At 30.2% G+C, this 19,523-nt stretch overlaps 1 protein-coding gene across 1 annotated transcript in view; it reads right to left on the bottom strand.

Annotated features, from left to right (window-relative positions):
- LOC132943537 (protein O-mannosyl-transferase TMTC1-like) overlaps positions 1 to 1,910 on the bottom strand; it is a 117,997-nt gene extending 116,087 nt beyond the window's left edge. The window contains exon 1 of the mRNA XM_061012578.1: positions 1,063 to 1,910. Within this exon, the coding sequence (XP_060868561.1) occupies positions 1,063 to 1,439 (377 nt within the window). The 5' untranslated portion in view covers positions 1,440 to 1,910. The remainder of the gene's footprint in view (positions 1 to 1,062) is intronic.
- Between the last annotated feature and the right edge of the window lie 17,613 nt (positions 1,911 to 19,523).

Here is a 19,523-nt window from a genome sequence, read left to right as displayed (position 1 = left end):
TTATTATATGATATATTATATGGGCTAAGTTATTTTTCTAAAAAAGTTTACGCACAAATACGCTATAATCGAATTTGTATAACAATAACACTATTATAAAACTTTGTGTTTTTTTGCCGCCACGGCCTATCAAAAATAATCATGCACCCACATTAAATATTTAACGGAACAGGCAACATTAAATTATGGAATATCGACCACAGAATTGATTAAATCTATTCAGTGTATTGACTAACAAGATTACTTATATTTCATATTTTATGAGTTTATGACAATTTGTTCATACTATTTGAAAGTACTATAACCGTATATATTAAATCAAACTAGTATGGTTTTCGAACACGAAATATAAAAATTTATATTAAACTATAATATTAAATAAATTATGCCTGTACATACAAAATTATATTATGTAGATAAATTAATATTGATAACTGATGTTTTCATCTAAGATAAATAAAATGATGACCAGTAGATTTTTATCAAGATAATATAATATATCATGATATTTTCATCAAGATAAGTAGCAACACTGTCTATAAAACAGAAATTTCGATGTGGTTGACGATAATAATATCATGTTTTTGGGTACCCAATGTATTTCCAAAAAATAAGCGGAATTTAGAATAAATTATTGTTTTAAGATTGTAAGCTTTATAAAATACAATTTAAGACCCGCTAAGATTTTCAAAGATTAACGACCAACTGATCTGCCCCGTCGTAAATATATAAATTTATAATATTATGTCATCTAGGCACGAAACATAAACACCGCCCTATCGAGATTACATAGGCGGAAACCCATTAAAATTTCAGGGGGGGGCATACAATCAATGTGAGCTGCAAGGGGCTTAGATCCTACAAAAATAAAAATGGAGGGGGCTTGAAGGACTTTTGGGGGGCTAACCCCCTCAACCCCCTCCCCCCACGACTTCCTCCAATGAATTCGAGAAGACCTCTTGTCACTGCGCTGCAGTTACAGCAACAGACGCGCGACTACAGAATATTATAATACCGATAAGCAATAATATTATTAACATTATCGCATGCGATTGGGCGCACCTGAAAGTCAGCGTGGTCAGCGGTCGGTACGACTTGTGGCTGTTGGGGTCCGACAGCGGTGTGCCCCAGAAGTCGTTGGTGGCCACGCGGGCCAGCGGGCCGGTGCCCAGCACGTCGGCGTTCATGGCCACGGCCGGTATGTCGTCGTGCACGAAATCGCCGCGCAGACCGTTCCAATAGCACACGGTCACGGCCACGGCGACGGCCGCGTAAACGGCGACCGCGGCTTCGGGCCACCCGTGTCTGGGTCGGGCGCGCCTGCCGACGCCACTGCCACTGCCGCCGCCGGCGCCGCAACCGTGGTGGTACTGATGGTACTGCTGATTCTGTATCGGGTTGTTGTTGTTGTGATTATGATAATGCGGCGACCCCCTCATCGTGCGACGGCCACCACCTGTACCACCGTCACAACAACCATGCCGCCGCGCGAACGGTGAGCAACGAAACAACGACGATGATAATATTATTATATTACTGTAAAAATAATGAATCGGCAAAAGTCGATGTAATGTTATGTAATGTCTCGGTAACGACTAGAAAAAAACAAATACGATCGAACGAGAAAATCGCGGACCGCCTGCGATTCCTTTTTTTTTTTTTTTTTGATTTAATATTATGTCCAATGCGACGGTATAATATATATAATACTGTTATATTAATATTATTGCCATAATACCGCGTTACCGGGCCGCCCGACGTTGGACGGTACACCGCGCGCGGACGTCGATGACCGTACCGATGCGCACCGCATTGCGACACAGCGACTACCGAGTGGCGTGTACAATATACCAGCGGGTACTGACGCGCCGGCACGCCAAACTGCCAAAGTGCCGACGATGCCGTCGGTGGCCGCGTGCGCGGTTACGGTTGAACGGAAAAAAATAACCGACGACGTCGCTCTCGCCCGCCCGCCAGAGGGCGAACCGCCGGCGCTACCACCACACATGTCCGCGGACGACTCTATATTCCCACCACCGACCCTCCCCCCTCCCCCCATCGTCCCGTCGGTTACGTAGTCCGAGTAATATTATTAATAGTACTAAGTACGGACTATAATAATGGACGGTGAATTTTTTAACATTTTTTTTTTTTTTTTTGTACCATATAATAATATCCACCCCGACCTCACCCCCTCCTCCTCGGGGGTGGCCCTCCTCGATCGTAATATTATCGCGTATATTGGCCAGCTTGTATTGTGCGCGAAAATCGTGTTTTGTCTGTATCGTATGTACGTCGTACAATATATCAATATACATTTTATTATTATTGTGACGATTTCGATTCGTGTACCTATCATAATATTATTATGTACAATAAATTGTACATATTATCATAGTTCACGATTGTTACAAAAAAATTTCGGAATTGCAATCGTATTTTAAATGATTTTTATTAATTTTTTTTTTACTATATGTACATAATATATTGTTATGACATAAAAATGCATAAAAATAATGAATTAAAATAGAAATCAATCAGTAAAAGATAATAGTTGAGGTTTTTTTTGTATATCATAGTATTATCAGCGGAGCCAAGTATTACAGAAAAACAATTGGTGTTGCACAAATAATTTGAGGTGACCCACCCCACATAATATTGTTATACCGACCTATAAAATGTCCTATTTGTCTTCTGTCAATACACAATATCCACCCACTCATATTTAAGGTGTTGCCTGAGTAACGCTTGGACACTGCGTTACACGTCACTGAGTCAATTATAAAGGCAGTATATCGTATAAGTGTGTAAGGTATGCACTACAATATTTATTTATATTTTTACAATTGGCCAGGTTTTCCACCAAATTAACTATGAGTCCAATAGTCTTAATTATTGTCTGACAGAACCGTGAAACAATGTGATACTCAGTTAAGACAACCGATTGCTTCCGTGAAGCACAACGCCCCGATCTTGACAACATTGAAAAAATATTCAGATTTATAAAATTAACTAAATTCTACGACTTAATTTAATCAGTCACATTTGTATCGAAATTGTACTATACATATACATATAATACTGTTCCATCTTGTTTTCTTTCTTTGAACATAATGTAAAACATAACATTTATCACGTTATCATAGGTATATAAATACATTTGAAATGTTAAAAACTAATAATCACTATTGTATAGAGGCTTCAAATTAAAAGCAAAACAAAACAACGTGATACGTACAACTATTTTATAATTTAAAACGTCCGTGCAGAGTTCAGTGTCGATAGTATTTAAAAGTAGTGCGCCGTTGGAAAATTATTACAAAAGTTAAGTATTTTTTGAAAGATTTTATTTTGTAAATATTATGTGATATTAAAATATAGTATAATAATTGAAAAATTTTAAAAATTAAAAACTTGCTCATGTTAACGAGGAAAATATATGCATACAGCTGTAAAAATAAATATACTATCGTTGATTAATTACAACTGTAAATAATCTTAATGGTATTACCTATACCAGTTGTTTTTTTTTTTTTTTTTTGTCAATTATTTCGCTGCAAAATCCGTTCTCTTATTATACAAGTATTTGTTCCTAGATTTAAAAGTCTAAAACACATTGTGTTTTGCCCAGTTTACGATAAAAGTCATAATATATCACCCTGTACAATGTACTTTCGCTGCAATACATTTTTGTACATCGTAAACCGCTGGTAGTTTTTGTTTTTTTCTATTATTATTATAGAAACTACACGACGGTTCGAAGGATGAGAATTTAATCACTGCAGTCAATTTTTAAAATCTCTTCTTCATAATTTTGGTTTTGCTATTTGCGTTCTGTTTAAGCCTATATTTACTATCAAACCATCCCGAAAGTAGGCGTTTTTGAAAAATATATATAAACCTAACCTCAGACGTTCAGTATCTCTGTGTTCTGTTCACTACGATGTCTTTAAAACAAAAATAAACTATAATATGAAAGGTAATTGTATTTTAAAGAGGTGTTGACATAATATATGTAAAACTGTTTAAATTATATCATAGATTTTAGTTGTTTTTTTATAAGTAAATAATTATTCTCCATTTAGTAACAATTATACAACACGATATAAAATTGTATGTAATAATAAACATTATGATAGGTATACATTAAACAGTAAAATTAATATTAAACTGGAAACATTTCTATACTTAACCTGACATTTCGATTAGTTGTTTTACATGGACTAAAACAATACCAGTGTTTTTTATTTTATCTCAAATGTTATATTATTCATATTTTTGTAATTTAATTATTTTTTTCTCTATTAGGTTGCTATTATATTTAGCTATTTTGAGTTTAATTATTATAATCTATAGATCAATAGTCTTATATTTTATGTTTTAAATCTTATATTTGTATTGTTGTAATTATGTAGGTAACTAAAATATTTCTTTTAGTAGGTACCTACGAGTATAGTTTTGAAAAACAAACCAGCCGGATTTGTCTTCATCAAATGGCCATATAAATCCTAAAGTCATAGATAATACATGTCTATCCTCTTGGGAAAACGTTAACTTCAGATTATCAAAAAAATAATTAATAATTCGTATTTTTATAACCATGTAATTATTTTTATAATTATATTAAAAAGTAATACAATGTCTTTCTTTACTTTAAAAATGTTTCCCAGAAGTTTTTTTTATTATACTAAACTCATCAATTTGTTCAATAAAATTTTTTATTATGTTGCTTTACCTATTATAATTGTTTAATAAAGGTTTTTATTATTATTTTTTATTGAGTTAATATGAGAGGTCATTAGCCTGCAGATTATTTTTAGTCGGTCAGAACTGTGGGTGAGAGTACAGTTTGGGACACCTGTATGTGTGGCGACAGTTTGTCAATAAAAAACCGGGTGGTCACCCATCCGGGAGCTATTGACACCGGCAGATGCTTGACATCAGAACACTTTGGGACAGAGGCCAAACACAGTGCCACATCAGGCCACTTTTGTTATTTTATATTGATCTATTTGCTAAACAAATTTGTCTATACAAATAAACAAATCCACGCCAGATCTCGATCACGTGTCACTATTTCTTATATAATTATATTATGCATTTGGGAAATAATTATAATATTATAGTAATGATTTATAACAATAATAGTAATAATATTCACCTTAAAATCACTATATTATAATATTAAGTCTTACTTCTAGAACTACGGATTTTGAGAAACTGCATAATATCTACTTTTTGGCTTTCCATGTATGGGCCAATTGTTTCCAAAATTTAAAAATACATCATCCTGTGTTAAAAAAATATAATTGGGTGTTTAAAAAATTGTGGGAAAAAATTTGAATCATTACAATTTTTTCGATGTAGTAACCTTATATTGTTTATATTTTTAAATATTAAGCCGAATCGGCCGATATCGGATGTAGGTATTGATTTATAGCGAATAGAAAACGCATAGGATAAGGTTTACGTCAGGAGATTATATATTATGTTTCAAGTATTATATAAGTATAACAACGAAACGAAGCTGTATATACACTACGGTATATTATAGATTAAGTTTATGCCACTGAAAGTCTGTATCGCAATATTATTTAACAATGACGGAAAGCTACAAAAAAAAAAAAATGTTCAATTTATTATTTTACTATAAGTCATAAACTCATAAAATACCTCTCGGCAGTACCATCTGCAGTTAAATCGTTTGTCGATACGATATAACGCGGGTATAAAAAAAAAATCATAACGTTTTACCGTTTCGTAGGTAATTTTGGATCACAGGCTGCTAATGAGTATACGATTTTGTTGTATATTTACGGTGCCTGTGGTCGGCAGTAGCGTATTGTACCTATTATGGGTTTAGACGTTTAGTGCACACTATTATGATAATAATTATATTATCTATTATGTAGTACAGCACGCTATTATAGCTGCGACGGGCCATCGATTGTCAACCACATATTTTGTCCGTGTTTATACGTTTGACTGATACAAATCGGGGAAACTATTACAGTATTGCTTCTGCAGTGATCCAGCGCGATTAATAATTATATCGTTTAACAGTAGTTGTAATTGAATAGTCGACACGCTGATTGAGATAAAATAAATAGCCGAGCAATCGATGTACAGTGAATTTGTTGGATTCTATAGTCTCCGGATATTGTAAACTACTATTGTATTAAATTCCAAACGCAATAATGATATAGTTAATAACAATTTATTTAAATGTATTAGATATCGTAATATTTTGAATTTTTACCTAAATAATATTTTTATTTTTTTTTTATCGGTATTGAAATTATAAAAATGTCTGCTTTGACTACTATAAAGCGATTAGCATTGCATTTGTATGATATACATTACTTAAAATCTATAAAATAAGACTAAAAAAAAAAAACAAAAATAAAATTCAATTTTAGATTAAATATTTGGATATTAATTATGTAGGTGCATTGCCATTGTTGGCTATGTTCGAGTTAGTATTTTGATTATTTTAAAATTTAATATTAAATTGTAATATATTATATATGTATAATAAAGTTGCTTCAAACATCGAATTATAATATGGTATAAAATATTAAGCACATCTTAAAATTTTAAACAAGTTTAAGAATCTGAACACAAATTTAAATTTAAACTATAGAATAATTAATTTAATAATAGCTAAATAATTAAATTATATTTATACTCGGTTTATAAAACTTTGAGTTTTTTAAAATAATATTATATTAAAATAATACTCAGATGGCAAGACAACTTTATTTTTGTAGGTTGAATACAACTTACTGTTAAGTTCCAGTATAGTAAAAACAGGTAAGTGCATAATCAAGAATTTATAAACATATACAATAAAAAAATTGTAAGACTATTTATAGATTAATTAAATGATATTATAATAGTTATAATATTATTATACCTACTATTTATATTATTTATTGTTAAAATATTATTCTGTTATAATTATTAACAACTGAAATAAAAAAAAACTATCTAGTTTTAAAATTTTTTTTATTATATCATGTTAAAATATTAGAACTCATTCAAATAGTATTAATTATATGTTTCTAAGTTGTGTGCATTATTGAAATGTATTTTTTCAAATTTGCTTAAAAATGATTGTTATTATTTGAATATTAATGTAAGTACTAGCTGCGGTACCTACTTTTAAATTTAAATTATAAAAAAAATCCAACAAGTTATATTGTATATATATACTATATATATTATATATATATATATATATATTTTTACAAATATCTTAAATTAATTTATTAATGAACAACAATACAAAAAACTAAAATTGTTAAAATAACTTCCTGTATTAAATTATATAAAAATAATGTAGACAACATATTTTTTATATCTATGTGTTTGCAAGACCGCGGAAGAAGAGTGGAAACCTCGTTGGAAACTTTATTATTTATTAAATGTATTCAGTGAGACAGCAAACGAAATTGAGACAAGAAAAATAATCGAACCGTAAACCAATTTAAACAACAATTTTTCAAAATATTCATAAATATTGTAAATGTTTATGTATACTGTACCTACATCAGTAAGTTCTAAATACAATTTGAAAGTTTATATTTTATTATCTTTCCAAAATCCATTATGCAGTATAAGTATAGGTTGTTAGTTTTATAATTAGTTGTACAACTATATTATGTAGGTACTGCATTAAGAAGTTTATATGGCGCGTTTATTTTTAAATAATGAGTAGTTTGTGGGTCATTACAAAATACACCATTTTACAATGTATTTTGATTTAATGATAACAATTTAATAATATTGAAATGTTAAAATAATAATTCATTATGCCTAATCTATACGAGATTAGCAGTGCAATAAGATCTTAACAGTAAACACATCGTTAGTCCACGATTAATACATTTAAGTAATCTAATCGTTTAAAATCAAGTTTATTCGAACCAAGAAAACAAGTTTAACGAGCAGTTGTTACTTCTTGTTGTAATGGATTGAAAAATGTCCGTAGGAAATAAAAAAGCGCCTTTCTGAAGTTAATCCCGTAGCAATAATAGCAATAACGTTTTATATTTTAACAAAAACGGCGTGCCTTTAATACATTTCCTACACAGACCCCACATATATGCATATTATGACGTATTCATTCAAAAGTAACAATCGAAAATATTATAAAAACCGTTTTAACACGGATACGTATACATTCCTAAAGTAAACTTTATTTAAATAATAATAATAATAATATCGATATAAACTGTTCTCATAATATAACCTACTAAATATACAAAAAAAAAAAAAACATATCAATAAAATCGGTTTATAGCCGTTTCGGAGGAATCCGACTACAAATACCATGGAACGAGATTTTTATAATATATTAGATAAACTGAAAGTACTGTTAATGTTGATTATTCGGAATAATTAATTTGTAAAACGTCATAGGCATAGACCGAATCCACAGGCTTCCGGATATTAGAAACGTAGAACGGAACACCGGAAATAACGCGAAACAATGATCGCCGTCAACGCAAAATCGTTTACTCGCATAAATATCTAAACTCCAAAGATAAACACTATAATAATAATAATTACATATTATGATAATCATGACGATTCAATAACTGTTTTTTTTCGCTGATTTTTTTCGATCGATTTTTTCGTCCGTATGGACGTCCGGTAAATTCAACATTCGGACAACCGGTGTTCTTCTGTACGGATCCTCGTGAGTTGTGAACAACTGTCGTAAAAAAATATCTCGTTTGTTCAACAAATAATTTTAATAATAATAATCGAAAACAAAACGATATAGCGTATTTAACTCTTCGCGTTAGGGTTCGTCGTTCGTTAACTAATCATTCTGAATTATTGTTTCAAATATCATAAATTACAGTGCTTGTACACATTCATTTAATAAGACGCATATGCAAACGCTAACCAGGTCGTCAGGATAACTATACGGCTGCCGAGTTAAAATATTTTTCGTAGTTCTCCCGTTGTATGCGGTCATCACCATGACGGCGTCAGCGTGTTACATGTTTCGTAACAACTACCATTGCGAGGGTGCGTTTATCACGTCGTATTTACGTATATACTACCTCTGAGTACTAACTATAAAACCAAATCGATGTGATGTTTACCGTACAATATAATATATATATATATATATTCTTCACTAGAAAGAGTAGATGTACCCATAACCCATGATAGGTATTTCGTTATTTGTAACTATAGTCAAACCTTAAAATACAACAACATGTGTGTGCTAGAACGATCGGTGTTATTTTTTTTCGAACTGTTGTTAGTTGTCGGTTTATTTTTATTCGTCTCATATTTAATATTAAATTATTTCAAAATTATTTATCAAAACTCGTTGTATATTGGGAAAATTTTTTAAGTTTATATTTTTTTTCCTCCAGTGTTCAAAACCTCAAAATTGGTTTACATCGGTATTCATTGCTAACACAGTGATTTCGATTGAAAATCATCGATGTACATTGGAATTCTAGAGCAAGATCACGAATCACACTATACCTACAGGCTATCGTAAAATATTTATAAAATGTATATTGTAATATAATACCTATTATGTTCAAATAATATAGGAAATATAATATACATTAAATAAAAACTGACACTCGATATTGTGTTAACATATTTAAAAAAATTTAAATGTCATACACTTTATTAATATCGACCTATTTATTATGTTTTACCTTTGGTAAATCCCACTAAAAACTCTCAACGTAGGTTAAATCAATGATTTAATTTTAATTTTAATAATCTGAAGCAGGCTGTGCTTACCTTTACTATTATACTATGGCTTGTATTGAACTTATAGTTTAATTAGCCTGTGAGTTCTATGCCTTTTTATCGGTACTTAAACGCCCTTAATACAACACGTATACACGACTTGCCTCTATACCAGCTATACTATATATTATTATGCTTATAATTAAAACATACACGCGTCAAGTCACCGATAAATGGTAATACAACTGTAGATGCATGTATATAGGTGACATAATGGGAAAAGCATACTACTTTTAATACTGCCAGCATAATAATAATAATACGACCGATATGGCCGCATTATCAAAAGCGATTCGTTTAAAACTTTTAGCTAGGTACGAAACATAAATCGTAAATAAACGCAATGTAGGGCTCCACCGTTGTTACGCCACCATCGTTGTTTATCCATAAATACTCGAACCTTCCTTAACATAATATAATATTGTATAAGTACCAGCTGGGTATACTTGCGCATGCAACATAATATAATAGTAATAATAATATACAATATAACAATAAAGTACGCGCATTATGCGTGAATAACAATGCTAAAAAGAATAGAATAGATTTAAAAAATATTGTAATAAATTAATCACCAGAGAACCAGTGCGCGCGCACACATATACAAGTTACACGATGATTACTTATATTAACAGATTACTGTAATTATACTGACGTAGATAATATGAGGTAGGTACTGAGTGGTTTTTAAAGTACTTTTTTATGTGAGCTAGTATCGCGTATAATAATTCATTAATTATAAAGAAACCGTTTTACGTTATTTACCACAGCTTTACCAGCTATTTTCGAAAGCTGTTTAGAAACGGTAAGACTCGCGCCCTTGTGATAACTGTATAATAATAATTTTTTTTTTTTTATTGATCGTGAAGCTCGGCATCTATGGCCATTAGCTGTTTGTTTTTTCTTTGTAGGGGAAGAACTGTAGGTTAGTAAACACGTGTGTTTTTGATTTGGCAGATTTCTTAGTGGGCACCCGTGGGTATCTACCATGCCCGGGTGGGGGATGGCAGCACTTCTCTCCGGACACCGTGACTTGCCCGAAGAAAAATGCCACTCGTGAACCGAGGTTTGAACAAGCGCTAGTGTGCGTCATAACTGACGCCTTAATCCACTCGGCCCCATAATAATAATAATTATTACAATATGAAAGGGGTATTTTGCAAAAAGTATGATTTTTATTTAATTCAAACAATTAATAATTCAAAACAAATACCTAATATATCTGTATACGGCTACAATAATGAGTAATGGCTGTTATAAGAATACGTACAATCATCAAAAGACATTGGGTCGTCGTTACATTCAAAGCGATGAAAGACAGTGTTGTTTACATGCGTTTCGATTCGCTAAGTTATGCCCCCTTCCCATCCAAAATGGTTTAACAATAATATTAATTATATAAACTATTAAATATTGTCAATACCTACATAATAAATTATAATAGCCGATCTTGTTCGAACATTATTCGCACATAATGTAATTAAATGAAAAGAATAAATTCAGCAAAGAAAATAAACAAATTTTATTTTCCTCATGACATGGTCTTTTTCATTTTGTTGTTACATGATTGGTATATAATAATGAGATTATTATAAAAAAAAGTTTCACAACAAGATTACACTATCCATTACAAAAAAAAATATAAGCCATACCATAACCCATACCAAAAAGTGCAACCTAAGGCGTTTACTCCCGCCCATAGAACCCCCCTATAAGTTATAATATTATTATACATATTATTTGGTCTCCGTGTATAATATAATGCGCAAAATTGTATTAGTCATTGAGAAAAACTAATAAGTTTCAAAATATCAGACACAAAACGTACAGCCATGTTAAGATAAAATAAAAAAAATGTTACTTTAAGTTAGAATTAAAAGGAATAAAAACCAAACAATAAACATGTGACTTATTTTTCTGTATCAGTATAACCAGCTAAAAGGACCATTTTAAAATTATTTTTAGTTATTTTGGATAGGCAACATAAAAAAAGTCAATATTTTATCATTTTAACTCTCCAATAATCCGTGTTAAATGATTTAAATCGCATTATTAGTATTTGTTCACGTGCTAAAAGTAGTTGGCACTGAAGTTAACACTCGGTTGTGGTTATGGGTTGTACGTATAATATTATGTTTAAAATCTAGCTATAGTTGAACAGACGGTTTTGCCTGGCGATCGATAAGAACATTTTATTCTTTTTTTTAAATCTAAAACACACATTTTCATTTTTGTCCAGTTGAAATATGAACTTTCATTGAAATTGAAAGCGTCCATCCAAACCCTGCGGCAAAATTACGGAGGTCACCTCGTCCGTGGTACAAAGACTGGCCCGTCGTCGTGTCGTGATCACGATAAATGGATTTACATTCTGTGACCACGTTCCACTCCGTTGTTATTGTGGCCAACGGGCAACCGCGGTTCTTTCCGTTATCGTTCCGACTACGTTTACGAAAGAACGGTATTTACCGACCTTTTTCGCCGTTTGGTTCGGTTCGGTTAACGATCAAACGCTAGTGCGAATTATTTGCGGTGGTGGTGATGTGCAGTGCTATAGGCGTAATCTGGGGGGAGGGCAACAGCCACCTGAGATATTTAACTGAAGAGGCAATAGTGTCTCTCTCCCCCCCCCCCCCCAGTCAGAAGTCAAAATTAAATATATTACTGTTTTGTGCACGCTTGTTTGTTAGTACCTACGTTTTTGATCTTTGTGATTTTTATGAATTTTGTTTCGAAATTTGAACCTCATCTACTAACTCATAACTGTAACAACTATGTACCTACTAAAGCATCTTATTTATCGTACCTATGTTATAGATTTTGATTTTTTCCACAGACCCCTCCTCTCCCTGAATTTACCCCCAGATTACGCCTATGTGGAGTGCGATGAAATTCCTGCTGTGGAACGAGACACGAGCCATTCAATATAATATGAGCCGAGGGTGATGTATCAAGCCGTCAAGGTAAAACGCACAGTAATGGTGCTCATATAATATTATTCGCAGGTTCGTCGAACGGTTAGATAGACAAGTATTCATGCGCTTCTACAACAGCGGTTATATATACTGTCGTTGCTTGGTATCCATCGTGTTGAGTATTAAATTTACATAGTATTATGATAAGTATAGTGATGTATACCATCGGCACAGGGTATAGGTATACCGGGGTACATTATACTCTCAAGACTTTGTATCGCATTTCAGGAATAAAAATAAAACGTATTTCACGTATGGATGTCGACCGAGTCGAATGATTGATTTTAATTTTGATATATTTTTTTAGTAGGTAATGATAGTTATACAAAAGATCGGCTACCGTGGCTATTAGATATAATAATTTGTGAGTGATGACATGACGTCTTATCGGCGAACGTGCAGCTACAATATTATTATTAAATAATGTAGGTTATTCCCGCAGACATCTGATATTAATTGGTTTCTTACCGTAGGTACTTAATGCTCGTATTATACAATATTACAATGAGATATTAAATTGACAAAATTCGTAATGCAAACGAAATGTATCGAACTGATTCGTGTGCATCACAGTAGATTAACTACATATATCTACCTTTTTAATTTCTTCGTTTTTGTTTTTATTACGTATAAAAACACGACCTATTAAACCTGATGATCAATAATCCATCACTAGAAATTTTTTATTTGTCTCATTTATTTCAAATAATCTCTGGCAGAAAGAAGTGGTCAATAATATTACCTTTTATACTTTATTATTTTCATATGTGAACGTTTTTGAATTATTTATTTTTGCAGCAATTAAATAATAATAATATCAAAAAAAAATTATCACATTTTAGATTTTGAGTGAAACGACGAATGTATTGATTTTACAATGATGTATGTTTTTTTTTTGTTTTTTGTTTATTTTTTTTTGTGTCTGTGTACACGATAAGTAGTTGAAAATTGAAATAATGATTAGATTTTCAACTTCAGTATCTTGTTCGATGGGAAAGAGAATATCGTTGATGCATTGAGTAGGTCAAAATTTAAAATTTCCAATAGTTTTCAAAAGCGCTGGGAAAAACAACATAAAAATTAAGGAAAATCGGGAATTTTTACCCAGAATCAGTTTTCCAAAAAATTTTGGTTTTTGGTGTAACTCTAAAACAAATGAACGTATACACATGAAATTTTCACTGGTCATTTATATTAGCATTTTCTGTATACGATAAAATTTTCAAAATATTTTGAACTAATTAGGAACATTTTCAGTTTCCAATTTTATAATTTTTTTTTTCTATGGATGTCAATAAAACTTTATTTGTTGGGTAAAAAAGTTTGAAAATTTAATACAAGAATCCTATTATATTGTTACAATGACATAATTTGAAAAATATTAAAAATCCTTAATCACAGTTTTTTTTTTATAAGCATTTAAAGTTCAAAAATAGACAAAATATGGAAAAATCACGAAAATTACCAAATTATTTTGAGTTATTCATGAACATTTTTCTTTTTAAATCTAAGATTTTAAAATGTTATACAAGATTCCTTATAAGATTATCTACCTTTATCAATAAAAAAAAATCTATAAGAAAGTCAAATTAAAATTTTACGAGCGTTTGAAGTTCATATTTTTACAATATTGGATATTCACTCGATTTCTCATGTAGCGGTTTTGTTATTTTATTGTTATTCAAAAACGAATTACTGTAGATACATGAACATTTTAGATTAAATTATATTAGATTCTGAGTGAAACGATGAATGTACTGATTTTACAATGATGTGTGTTTTTTTTTTATTTTTTTATTATTTTTTATTTTTTTTATTTTTGTGTCTGTCATCACCTTTTAGGACAGTAAAAGTGCTTGGATTTTCTTCAACAGTAACTTTTCTGATAGGAAAGTGAATCTAGTTGGTACTTTGGCGGGTCAAAAGTAAAAATTTCCCAGTAGTTTTCAAAAACGACGTGAAAAACAAAAGAAAAATTAAGGAAAAACGGGAATTTTACGCAAAATCTGTTTTCGAGAAAATCGATTTTGGTTTTTGGTGTAACTCTAAAACAAATGACCGTAGGGACACGAAATGTTGACTGAATGTTTATATTATCATTTTCTATACACGATAAATTTTTGAAAATAATTTGACTCTTTTTGAACTGTTTACGGACATAGTCAGTTTTCAATTTTTTTAGTTTTTTTTTTCTATAAATATCAATTAAATTTTATTTGTTGGGTAAAAAAGCGTGAAAATTTAATATAAGGCTCCTGATATATCGTTCTAATACTAGTTGAAAAATATTAAAAATACATAGGCACAATTTTTTTTATAAGCATTTAAAGTTCAAATGTTGACAACATTTATTAAATTTATAATTTATTAATTATTTTGTAGTTAAAAATGTATAAAATGTTTAACTTTTATGGCTAAGGATTGAAAATTTAAAACATGGCTCCGCGTAAATAGGTTATATATACATTACTTAATTCACAATAATATCATCAAATATACTTGGTTATATCATAGGCTGACTGACCGTTTTCGCTCAGAATCGTTTTTCTTATACAATTATATTATATCATTGAATTCAAATTTAACGCCATACATTACAGTGACCCACTTGTAACCTACTGTACAGCAGAGCGACATCCACTTACCCACCTTTTTTTATTCGTAATTGTTTAAATTTCAAATTTTTGGAAAGCTTAACAAATTCATCACATATATAATTTATTTTGTTGTTAAAAATGAATACAGCTTTAAATTTTAACACGTTTAAGAGTTTAAAACAAGATTCTACTTTTTACTAATATTTCAAAAAAACAATTTATCGTGAAACCACATAAATGTACTATGAGCGATTGAAGCTTAAATTTTGTTGACATTGGATACTCAAACGTTTAAATCTATTTTCGTTATTTTGCATATATATTCAACAAATATTTATTGTGGAAACTTGTGACATTCCTTAAAATATTATCATTTTCTATACACATTATAACGATTTTAATAATAATTATGTTGTAATTCAAAAAATGTTATTCGTAGATACTGTTGAAACTTTTCGCTATTATATGTATATTATTATTTACTGTAGGTAGGTACACACAGATATTTTCAAAATATTTATATAAATTTTAAGCTATTTACACCACGAACCTATTTACACCGTATTACCGCAGAAGGTCGTTATTAACTTATAACTTTATAAGATTAAAAATACCAGCTACTAAACATTATATTTATTATAAGAATTATTTATTCTGGAAAATTATTTTAACCTCCGTACAATATTACTTTAAAGATAATTAAATTACCAATTCCGATATAAATATATACTTAAATATTCATAGAAATATTGGCTGACAGACAGTCTCCGTTCAAAATCGTTTTTCATCGTTTATAATGGTTTATCGTTGAATTAAAATGTAACACATTCATAACAGTGACCTACTTAGTGACAATGTCTACTTGACACCTACTATACAGCAGAGCGACTATTTGTAAAACAATAATTTAGAATCAGAGAACAGAGATACGAATCACGCCATAACAAAACAAAAAAAAAGTCGTAAAACACAATTTAGTTGTCATGCTAATAGTAAAATTCAACAGTTAAAAACATTTTGATGAAATTAAAAATTATTAATCAGGTTATAAATAATTAATTAATAATTAATAAATAATTAAAAAAATAATTTATCTCGGTGTGTAATGTGTATGAACTATAATATACCAATATTATAATATGCAAATAGTTGGTATTAATAGTATATAAACTGTAATATTTTATAATGCCTATATTATAATATTATTCCTGCTGTAGTACTGTATATTATACTATTATAGAATTTACATCTTAAGAGTATGGCAGAGCAATATTCATCTCCCTGGAGACTCACGTGCAACATGGAAAAGTGGCGTTCAGTTGAACCAACCTTATTGTGCTGTTAGATTTAGTAATAGAGTGAATTGACCTATTACCAAACGTAAAGTTAAGATTTTTATCCGTGTTCTAGTTGTAGATTGTATAAGATATTTAGATTTATATGCAAATTATGGGCATGCAAAATGATACGGTTTAAATAAAATGAACATATTATCTCTTTGAAATATTGTAAAAAAGCCAATGTAAGAACACAAGTGTATTCTCAACTTTAAGTTTGATAATGGGTCTATTCACCCTAAAACTAAGGTTAACATGGTCGGTTTTGCTGAACTAAAATTCACCATGTTATACGTGTGGTTCAGAGAGAGAAAACAAACAGTGCGCCAGATATTTTTTTACAAAGTAGGACGTGTAAAATACTGCTCAAAGACATAGTAGGTACCTATGAAGATCCAGTGTATTATTATAATATATATACATGTTTATGAAAAAAAACCATGATTAAACCCATTTTTATGAAGTACCGTCAACCAGAACCTGGGTACTATAATATGTTTAGGTTGTTTATTCATTTCCTCTTAGTGCAAGAAACTTAGTGCTTATATTATTTACAAGAGTGTGGTATGTGGTGTTGTACTGTGTTGATGTAATGTGATATGACGTAAGTATGTGTTATTATATACCTACTACTTGTACAATGCTTTATCGTGTAGAAAAAGTATACTTGGTGCTAGACAATGGAGAATTTATAATAAAGTGTTGTACAAACTACAAAGTCTGTTAGAAGTCAAACTTCCGTCAAAGGTCATTCTACTTTTTACGAATTCAAATAATAAATATTTATTGTTGTTTAGTTGGTATGTATTATATTATATTATATATATGTAACATTACTCAAATGTAAAATAAATTATTTTAGTATTTCGAAAAAAAATTTTCAATCGTTAATAAAATCGTTATTGTTGCCTTTGTAATACTGCAATTTACATGATATTATATAATATATTTATAATTCAAGTTTTAAAGAAAATACATTCTACGCTCTGAATCTATTGAATTTCCACTGTGCATAATATTATACAGTCATACAGACTACGACGTAACTGTTCCAAATATGATTATTATTTAATCACATAGCTAGAATTTTTTTTTCTTTTTACCTACAATATCACAAGCTAAAGTAACAGTAAAAAAAAAACTAAATATTTATTTATGCATTTATGCATTCACTTGAATTTACTACGTATATTTTAGCATGATAATATTATACTATTGCGTTTAGTAGTTTTAGTGATTGAAAAATTCTTTAAACACTTTGGTGCAAACGTATAGGTACAACTATAGTACCCATCAAACAAACACAACATACGTCGGGCGTTCTGAGTTCACCGCAAAGATAATGAGGTTTTTCTAAGGCCTCCCCTATGAGTGATCAACAGCTTAAACCACAGGCGTAAGGTCGCTATCACCGCCTCTCCATAGCGTAACCCTTATAATTTGACATTTTTCCTCCTTCCCCCCCCCACATCACACCGCTGCCATAATGCTACCGTTGTGTTGCTCCGTCATTATTTACAAGCAAAAAGGATTTTTACCATTCATCTTATCTTTACTATGACACCTGTTTTTGTTTACTCACCCTCAAATTAGGCGTGAATAAATAAAACCTTATTGTAAATAAGACCGATGGCTATGGCTGGGTGGTTATATTATATATATATATATATATAGGATGCAGAAGGTTACGAGAGTTTGATACAACACTCGGGTTATTGTTTTATACCCCAGTTCGTAACACCGTCTTTTCCGAAGCCTGCTTTGTGAGGACAATTGCTGTAGCTTCACCTATATTGTAAATTGTATACACGCACACACACACACACACACACTAATAATATATAGATAGGTACATGAACTATACAATATGTGATCATCAAATATTTACGTGGACTTTAATGCCGACCCTGTAACAACCGGAAACATGGTGTTACAATAATGTGAAAATAAATTTGAATAAACATACTTATTATCATGAATATTGTTGAAATTTGAATTATAGAGGTATTTCAATGTTTGAAAACTATTGTATTTTTATAAATTAATTTTTATACTACCTATGTCTTATTGTTGTAGTTAATTAAACTATTAATATCCAATTTAAATGTACAATATATTTAATAACTATTCATAAAAATATTTTATTTCAATTTTTTAATAGTTTTTCCAAAAATAATTGTATATAACATAATTTTAATTTGTAGGAAATGTTTACTTACAATTACTGATTTTTTACACACAAACCTAACTTTTTATATCGCAGCATATGTAATTTTTTTACTTTTCCCTCTAATATTTTCGACGTCTGTAACAGCTTGGTGTTTTATATTAAATATTTAACATTTACCTAGTATTCATGAAATGTTGTGTTTAATTTAAAATTTTTTCCTTTTAGATATAGTAAATAAAATACATTATGTGAAAATGTGCAATTAGCTTTATGCTTTATGTTTCTGTATAATTTATATTGAAATTGAATAAATATTGATATTTAATTTACTGATGCTATAATAAAGAAGTAAATTAATTTAGACATTTGTAAATTGTTCGTATATTATTGTAAATTCGATTGATAATATTATATTATAGCTATCATTTGTGTACAATACGCAGTAAATATTTTAATATATTTTAAAATATAGGTTATGTTACAAACGCTATTTGTATCGAGGATTGGAGTATTATACATCGACGGTTTAATAACTGTTAAAGTTACAATTGATATTTGAATACTATTTTTAATTACGAAAATCACTGGAATAGAGGCCACGAAAAAATACGTACACCAATATTGTTTATATAAGTTGCTTAACAACATAATA

The sequence above is a fragment of the Metopolophium dirhodum genome, chromosome 4 (genome assembly GCF_019925205.1).
Source record: "Metopolophium dirhodum isolate CAU chromosome 4, ASM1992520v1, whole genome shotgun sequence".
Taxonomy (NCBI): Eukaryota; Metazoa; Arthropoda; class Insecta; order Hemiptera; family Aphididae; genus Metopolophium; species Metopolophium dirhodum.
Note: the sequence above shows the minus strand (reverse complement) of the source record. Positions and strands in the feature narration are given on the sequence as shown.